Source organism: Cucumis melo, chromosome 2 (genome assembly GCF_025177605.1).
Source record: "Cucumis melo cultivar AY chromosome 2, USDA_Cmelo_AY_1.0, whole genome shotgun sequence".
In the NCBI taxonomy this organism is placed as follows: domain Eukaryota; kingdom Viridiplantae; phylum Streptophyta; class Magnoliopsida; order Cucurbitales; family Cucurbitaceae; genus Cucumis; species Cucumis melo.
Window position 1 is genome coordinate 1,431,953 of NC_066858.1, and position 9,613 is coordinate 1,441,565.

The 9,613-nt window shown below is 27.1% G+C and overlaps 1 protein-coding gene across 1 annotated transcript; it reads right to left on the bottom strand.

The window, feature by feature from the left end:
* Positions 1-3,781: 3,781 nt before the first annotated feature.
* LOC103492254 (guanosine deaminase) lies at positions 3,782-6,606 on the bottom strand. The gene is made up of 5 exons (XM_008452551.3): positions 6,376-6,606; positions 5,667-5,726; positions 4,857-5,047; positions 4,215-4,319; positions 3,782-4,117 (listed from the first exon to the last, which is right to left on the bottom strand). The coding sequence occupies exons 1-5, from the start codon at positions 6,392-6,394 to the stop codon at positions 3,929-3,931; spliced, it is 564 nt and encodes a 187-aa protein (XP_008450773.1). The 5' UTR covers positions 6,395-6,606; the 3' UTR covers positions 3,782-3,928.
* Between the last annotated feature and the right edge of the window lie 3,007 nt (positions 6,607-9,613).

Consider the following 9,613-nt stretch of genomic DNA (forward strand, 5'->3'; position numbering starts at 1 on the left):
ACATGTTAATTATACCATTTGTTGATAGTTCATATGCAGCCATTATCATCATGACCTTAACATATTTGAACGAATCATTATAATATTCAGATTGCCAGACTCCATCTTCTTGTTCTGTTCTTAGTTCATGCTTATAATATTCAGATTGCCAGACTCCCTCTTCTTGTTCTGTTCATAGTCCAAATATTGTAGGGATAGAGGTTGTTGTGTGAGATTAGTCGATGTAGTTTGAACATTCACATATAAAAAAGAATAAAAAACTTTGTTTTTCCATTAAATTAAAACTATAATTCTTGTAAATTAATAGACATTCAGAACATGACATTGTTATTAAGGGTAAATTGCAAAAACCATCTTTGAAGTATGGTGGTACATGCACTTGCGTTTACATTCTCAATCTCTCGGTTGTTAAAATTAGGGTATTGAGAGTCGAAATTTATAAGAATCGAACCTTCAAGCTTATAAAAATGTTACCATTCTTACCATTACGTAGGTCTAAAGGTCCAATTTAATCCGATTTAACACTTAGTAGATGGCTCAATTCAAAAAATTAAGGATATAATTACTAACTTCCACCCAAATTTATGAGTGATTTTTACAATTGAAACAAAACTCAAATTGTAATGTTTTGGAAATTACAATTTACACCGAAAATCTTGAGACTAAAAAATTTTTGTTCTTTGTTTTTTTAGTACGATCATAGATAGAGGAAGTAATTGAAGTTTGAAATAGCCATAGGTGTTTTATTTGCTATTGAGTTTAGGGTGGGAATTGGTAGGACATATGGATTGTTAATGGCATAGCCATTATTTAAATGGTCCTAGTTCTGTTCTGACTTATGAATAAAGTGATTATGGTGAAAGCAGTTGAAAGTGATACTTTATATATATATATATATATATATATATATATATATATATATATAAAGTTTGCAATATATATATTATTATGATGTTTTGGTGGAAGTGGTTGCTGTAACCTCCAATGCCCTTTTAAGTGATCCATTGTTTCCATTGACTTTGTCATTATTCATATGTTTGGTTTGTTTCTTTTTTGTTTATAACCTTTTTAAACTCTTTTTAAATTTTATAAACATCAAATAAAAAAAAAAAAATTGTTTCTAGGTTAATTATCTAAAATATTTACCGCTCGTTTAACAAAGTGATAAAGTTTGTAAAGCTGACCATTTTTTTAATGTTTGAGGTTGCTCTTTCCTTTTTATTGTCTTTATTCTGTTGCAGTTTTTATTTTCTTTCCATCGAATTTTTTCTCTTTTTCTGCAATTTTTTCTTCTTCAAAATTTTTTAAATATTTCTATTTGTACTTCCTTTCCATTTTCTTTATGCAATTTTTCTTTTTATCTTCTACAATTTTTCTTTTATTTTTTTTAAATTCTTATTTGGTTCAAGATCGTGTAGTAAATATAAATTTTTTTTTTTAAATTGTTATTTGGTTCTTTAAGATCGTGTACCAAATATAAAATATCTTGAAAAAATCGTTGGGATATTGAATAGCCAAATCTAAACGGCAACAAATAATCTTAAAAAATCGTTTAAATTTGGCAAATTTGAATAGCCAAATCTCAAAGGTCAAATACGATCATGAACCAAATACAAATATAAATGTGAACTAAAATATTTTGAAAAAAATCATTTAGATTTGGTTGTCCATGTTAACGTAAAATTTTTTAGTATTTCCAATTATGTGTCTGTTGGCTTTTTCCATTTTCGAGAGTGTTATATACCATGCAAAAATATTTTGACGCTTTGATATCTTATTTTTAATGAATAACGGTTAAAAATATTTATATATATAACAAAACTTTGCATTTTATCGAAGATTAACCGTTGTCACTAAAATGATAGATATGTATTTGTTTTGTGTTTGACCTAAGTGTCACCCAACTATAAAAAAGATGGTGCCTATGCTTTCTTCTAACTTTAAAGTGCCTTTTAAATATCTTTAGAATGGCTATATGCATTCACTTTTATTCGTCTAAATAAACTCCACAAATTTTTAAGAATATTTTTTTGTTGACTAAAATATAATTTTTGTTATCCCAAAATAATTATTCTGATTTAAGCTCTTGAAATTGGAAGAGAAAGAAAAATAAAAGTCATTAAAAAGTGAAGGAAAAGGAATAATCCATTGAGAAGAATGTGTTGTTTTGAAATATAGTTTGGGCCTACAAGAATTAATATCACCCATTGAGTTTGGTGACATTTGTGTATGCTTATGTCCACTCAGAATAACAACAAATTATTGTTTTTAAATTTAACAAAACAAACCAAAGTATTTACAAAATATAACAATTTACTTCTGATGGACCGTAAAAATCAATATAGATTACTATTTGTATCTATCTGTATATGATGATATAATTTAGTGCATCAATTCTATAACTAATATACTCGTTGACATACAATTAATACCTATCATCTGAAAAACATGGCTAGGTTTATAAGTAGTCTAATATTTTTTTTTCTCCATTAATTTCAATTTTTTATTGTTTCTCTTTTAATTTCTTTTAATTTTTCCATTTTTATGAAAACTTATAAAAATATTTATAAATATAGTAAAATATTACCTTCTCTTACTATTGATAGATTGTCAGACACTTTGCATGGAGTTTTCTTCTAATCAAGATTCAAGTTTCTTAACGAAATCAAAGATGGTTTGTGTGTTTGTTTGTGCGATGAATGTAAATATCATGAAGATTTGAAATGAAGTTGGATGAATAAGAAAAATCTATCTTACGTATTTCAATCCACTCATGTGTTTAGTTGGTCACTGGACACTAAAAATTATGGACAAAGTCATGCTAACTACATAGCCAACTCGTCGAATAGTGTCTGACAATCGCACTATGACATTAATCAAGACGGTCAATGAAGCTAAGTGCTCGATAAATTGGGTACAACGAGCTTCATAAACATCTCACATGGTCACACTCCCATTGTTGTAAAACAATTAGTTCTACAAAGGATCATCCTCTATTGATGTTCTTAGTAATGGTAATAATTGCATCTATCCAAGAAATCAACTCTCAATTACCCCCAAACATTAAATTCTACATGAATCTATGAAATGTAAGGTTGTAAATGGGATTGAGGCCAAAAAAAAAAAAACAAAGAAAATGATAGATATTTATCTGAAAAGTCAATGAACAACTGACTATAGAAGACAACCTAAATTGAAAATTGATTATGAATGAAGATTCCTTCCTACCTAAAATCATGGAATTAGTCAATTGGATTTTTTATTTTTTTTCTTTTCATTTGATATTTTCAATTTTGCAATTAACAATGGAAAGCAAAACAGAAATTCCAAGAAAAATCATGGACAACTAATGGTAGAAGACAGAGAATTGTAAAATAAAAGTCAAATGAAACCTAAATTCATGGATTAAGATCAAATTTAATGTGTTGAAGAATTAAAGCTATATTGAATATTGATTAAGAAACTGATGTGAAAAGACTAATTACATAAAAATTATGCTTATATAGAGAGAGGTTTTGTATTATATAGATAGATTTGATGTCTCTATCGCCAAAAAAGGTTAAGGTTAAAACCTCATATGGGAACATAATTTTAAAATTATTCGGCTAAAAGTGATTTTGGTGGATTCATTTGCTATCTGTTCTTTTCATAAATACGATGTAAAAGCTCACAAAAGCAATTCTAAACACAGCCTTCGATGTCCAAATCAGTAAGAGATAGTAATAGGAACCATTGAAAATCAATTAAGATTGGCATAGCATTGATATTAACAATTTAAAGAGACAGAAAATGTGTTTGATTGAAAAAGTTAAATTAAAGCTACAAATGCATGAGTGTTCCATGAATTAGATGTAATGAACATTTTGATATTTATTTATTTTAGCAGAAAAGAAACAGAAAAAGAAAAAGAAAATAAAAGGATAATTATTTAATACAATTGAAATTTTTCCTTAGTTTTCTCAAATACTTGCTCAGCAATGACAGCACCATTCCCATCAGCTTTCTTGATTTCCAAATGAGCCTTCTGATAAAACCCAGTCCCCCTTATGGCATCAGCAATGAAATCATCAAACCCAACGGCAATTGCAGCTTCTGCTTTTGCTCCATAAACCAATCTCTGTTTTTTCAGGAACACGAAAGAAACGGAAACAAATCAGATGAGATGATTCCTGTGACGGTTAAACAGTTCTATCCAAATCATTCAGACAACATACCTTGATTCTTGAAAGATGGATGGCACCGAAGCACATCGGACAGGGCTCACAAGATGCATAGATTTCACAGTCTGAAAGTTCGATTTTACCGAGCTTTTTGCAAGCCTAGAGTAGAATAGTATAATATAAAATGTAAGTGAATCCAATTGATTTAGCTTAAAAGCTTTCAACAGCAAACAGATGATTATCAATAGAGTTCACCACTTGTGTCCAAATTTTCACGGAAGAAATTACTAAGAAAGAGTTGAGTTCATCGTGATAAAAAGAACTTGAATAGCATATGTGGATTAGAAAATAAAATCAAAGCTTCTGGAAAGAAATCCAGGTCCCATGCATGCTATGAACAATTCACTTGCAAAGAAAATCCATAAAGGAAAAAATTAATTATATGTTGTGAACAAAAGCTTCCAAAAGTTCAAATTTGGGAGGTGGAGGTGTAGATCTACGACAGAAGGATCATGTGTGTTCAATTAATTCTATCAATCTTGGTGCTCGTATCATATGGTTGGAGGGAGACAAAATTTCATGATCAAACTTCCTTTTCACTTTTAATGTCAAATTTCTTATCCAAAGTACTTCAAGAAAACTGTGCACATAACATGAGAAGAAACAACAAGCAACGGGCTAAAATCTTGTACCAACCTCCCTAACTGCAGTGACTTCAGCATGTGCTGTAGGGTCGGTGTTTCTTCTAACCATGTTATGACAGCTCACAACTACTTCATCGTTACGAACAACAACCGCGCCAAAAGGACCTCCATCTCCACACTCAACTCCTTGGTAAGCTTCTTCAACTGCTTGTGTCAAGAACTTGTGGTCTCTGTCTTGTACAGCTGATTTAAACAAGAAGACAGTAGTGGAATTTGTTAAAATTTCATTAACCTAAAAGTTCGGACCATTTAGCTCATTCAGACTCCAAAATAAACAATGAACAAAATAACTGCTTGTAGCAAAGGAGTGGCCAGCTATTAAGGGAAATTGTATCTATTATTTAGATTGTACTGCAAGAGAATTCAAGATTAATTTTGAGAAAAAAGAATCCTAATGGGTATAAATTAAGAATAATCTGAAACCAAAGAAATCTTCTCTAAAGCAAAATCTTGCTTCCAGAAACTGGATTGTTTAGAACTGGAAATCTCAAGTAAAAGATATTACAATGACAAAATAGATTATACCAAATTTTATAATCAGTCATAACCATGAAAAGAAGGAATCAAAACTGTAGAAGTTTACTGATTTGTGGGACAAAGTAAATTGTATAAATTTAGAGCAATCCAAGAAACAGACAAGAACAAGAACAATGTTGATAATATATATAGAGAGAGAGAGACCTAAAACTAATAGAAAAATTAAAATGGAAATAGATGTTTTGTCCCTTAACTTCTGATGAGAGGAAGGGAAAAGGAAATATTAAAAAACGGAAAAAAAAATTGTTAAATGTTTCGTTAGTACCTTCTTGATGACACCCAAATGCAGATGCTACAGAAATAGTTCCATCAATAGCTTCCACCACTGAAAATCACGAACAAAGACAAAATTACAAACCGATTGAGATATTCCAATAATAAAAATAAAGAACAACAACAAAATTCTATGAATCGCATTCCAATAATAATATTCAAGGATGAATCTACAAGGCCATATATATAAGGAATGACGTTTTAGAATCAGATCCATTTACAGAAACAAAAATAAATTAGAAAACAATTCATCATTGACCCGAGTTTAGAAATACAAAAATACAAACAATCATCAAACACGTCTCAGCAAATTCCAAATCACAAAAAAAAAAAAAAAAAAAAAAAAACCATCCTAATTTCACAAATTAACGACAAAACAGTCTTCAATTTCCATCCTCTAAGATCAAACCACGGTTTCTAAGAAACCCCACATCATGAAAACATAGAAACACCCTCCCGATGCGGAATCAGAAACATCCATGCAAAGTCAAAACAAACAAGCCAGAGAGATCGGAGGGAAAAAAATTCCTAAAAACAAGCGATTACAGAACAGGGTAATACAACAAGAAGAACAAAAAAGGGAGAAAACCCACATCATAGATTGACATTCGGGCAAAAGGGAATGCAAGATCAAAGTAAAAGAAGAGAAACAGATTGAAAAAAAAAAACAAACAACAGAATGAAGAGATTATGGCGATTACCAGTAGAAGAATCGGCCATGATCGGGATCGAGAAAACAGAGAGAGTTGAAGTTGGGATGGAGAGAGGAAGAAATCAAGGTATATAAGTAATGGGAGGGAATGAAGGGGAAGATGGAAAGAGACTGTAGAAGGAGAAGAAGAAGAAGAAGAAGGAAAAAGAAATGAAAAAGGAAAAAGAGTATGTGAAAGCGAAGGATAAAAGTCATCCAGCCACGACTCTGTTTAGGGACATCAATATATAAAAATCTTGAGGCTTCAAATTTTTCATTCTACAATTCTAAGATAATTCTTCTTTTCTTCTTTTTTTTTTTTTTTCCTTTCCCTTTTTCAAATTTAATATATATATATATATATATATATATATATATATATATATATATATATATATATATATATATATTCGATTTTAAAAGTTTTATTTAGTTTTAAAATTGTGTAAGGTTGCTTTTATTTTGATATGCTAAATACTAAATGATTGATTTGAAGTTTTAATTATCTCCAATAAAAAAGTAAAATAAATTATGAGATGGTTGAAAATATTAAAAAATTATAATTTTAAATTTATTGACGATAGACATTGATAAACATTAATAGAATTCTACCGATATCAAACTGTGTATTGATAGACACTGATTAAAGTCTGTCGATATCAATTATGGATAAAATATAAAGTTTTGTTGTATTTTATGAATAATTTGATTTATTTTATTGTATTTAAAAATATTCATTAAATTATAGATTTATAAGAGAAAATTAGAATCAGGTTGTATTGTTATTTAATTAGAAGATTAAAGTATACAAAATATCTCAAATTTTGTACTTGTAAAAAAAATATTTTCAAACTTTCAAAATTTTAGAAAATGTACGTTGCTTTCAAGAAGAAGAGTTAAAAAATACATTATTGTTCATTTTTTATTATAAAAAATGTTCGTACTTTGAGTCAAAAAAATATTTTTAATTTTTGAAAATTGAAAAGTAGCCATGCTCGAACATTTGGAGAATTTCAGGAATCCTAAGATGTTCGAACAAAGAGCATTTCGAGAGTTTGAATGGCTTTATGAAACATGAATTTTATAGAATCACGTGTTGAGGGCATCTATCTTTTTTACCTTTTGGTCCTTCTTTTTTCATATAAATATAAATTTTCCCTTTTTTTTAATTTTTTTTTTAAAATAGACATTCAAAATTAAACTTAAATTAATATATATTATTTAGGTGAGAAGCAAATAAAATAATAAAATTATATTAATTTAAAAAGAAATGCAAATTAATAAAAACAAATGTGTTGTAAGTTAAACATATATTAAGTTAATTATAAATTAACGAATAGTTATTAGGCCATTCTTAAAACATTAGGAAGATTTAAGATATTTTCAAGCATAAATCTTTGGAAGTAAACACAATTATCAAAGTATTCTCAAATATCTTTAAAAATATTTTTAAACAAACAAATATGGATATATAAGAATGTTAGACATCTCTAATTTTTACATCTATAATTTTGGGTATATAAATATTTCGATTGTCTACGTTCTAGAAAGACAAACCGCCTGTAAATTTCTTAACAGGATTTTGGATTAATTATGTTTTTACATTTAATTTTAAAATTTACAAACATTTATTCGCATCATATTAATAGTTATTTCACTAACATAAAGAAAAAAATTAGAATAACCAAAAGGCAACACGACTAGGTTACAACAATCTCACTCGACCAAACATTGTTAAGCGATCAAAATATTATCAACTAATTAACTCTTATTGATTTTTTAGGTCATGTTTTGTTTTGTTAACCACTTTAGGTTTTAGTTTTTATTTTTCTCTGTTTTTTAAATTTTTGTTTACTAAAAACAAAAACCATACAAATATTCGGTAACTTATTTTGTTTTTTATTTATTTTTTTTAAGAAGAGAATCGTAAAAAATGACAAATTTGACAAAATATTTACAAAATATAGTAAATTTCATATCAATAATAAACATTAATAGATACTGATATGCTTAGTTTATCGGTTTCTATCATCGATAGAATTCAAAAATTTGTTATAGTTTGTAAATATTTTAATTTATTTTACTAAATTTGAAAATACCCATTTTTTAAACCTTCTTTCTTTCGTTTTCGATTTTTCTCCATAATTTTAAAAGCAGTTTCTTATTTTTTAAAAAAAATAAAATAAAATAACTAGCTATACCAAACATACCTATTTTTCATAAACGAATTTTTAAGAAAGAAAAACAAGTGAGTTATCAAACATATCATTCAAATTTTAAAAAATGCAAGAATTATTTGATATATACAATATTTGTACATAAACTATTTTTGAAATTGACTCCTAAATATAATATTGGTGTTTTTATTTCTTTAAAGTTATTAACAAATAAGGCAAAATTAATGAGTTAAATTTGATTAAAAAAAAATAATTTGAAGAAATGACTAGATTTGAAAGGGAACTTTAATTTATATATTTATTTGTGTAAACACTTTAATTGTTTATGAGTCTTTCAAATGTACTAAAGAATCCCATGAAAATGAAATTACATTATTTATGGAATGCTTTCTTTTATATTTATGATCAATCAACTAAAAAGTAGGCTGTAAGGATTAAAATGTTATTTTAAAAAATATTTACTTTTTCATAGTTTATTATTTTACTTTTAGAAAAATTATTTTGTATAACAAAACTTTTGAAAATATTTACAAATATAACAAAATATCACAATTTATCTGTGATAGACTACTGTAAACCACCATTTGTGTTTATCATGATACGTATAATAATAATCTATTATGGTTTATAGCAGTTCATCGTTGTCAAACTGTCATGTTTTATTATATTTTATAAATATTTTTGTTCATTTTGCTGTATTTGAAAATAGCTTCTTTATTTATTTAATAAAAAGTTTATACTTTGACAAAATATTAATATTAAAACTAAAATTTAAAGAAGAAAAAAGGGTAAGAATTAAAAAATAAAATAAAAACAAAATAATAGTTAGTTTAAATTCCATTTATCTAATTCAAATTCAAATTCTTAATTTTGATAGAAATACTTTCAAAAGAAACAAAAGTACCAAAGACTCTCCTCCAAAATTATGCTTAGTGTACCATACAAATTTAATAAGATAAAATAACTTTTTTTTTTCAATTTCTTATATAAAAAAATTTATTTTTAAGACTTATATAAAAATTATATACCAAGACTTCTTGATTCTTTACACGTTGAATTAAATTCATTTAT

What these genes read in the sequence shown, in the direction of transcription:
- LOC103492254 (XM_008452551.3), bottom strand. An exon ending in AAGTCACTGCAGTTAGGGAG is followed by an intron (nt 4,320 to 4,856) that starts GTTGGTACAAGA and finishes ATTCTACTCTAG; the next exon opens with GCTTGCAAAAAGCTCGGTAA. An exon ending in TCCATCTTTCAAGAATCAAG is followed by an intron (nt 4,118 to 4,214) that starts GTATGTTGTCTG and finishes CTGAAAAAACAG; the next exon opens with AGATTGGTTTATGGAGCAAA.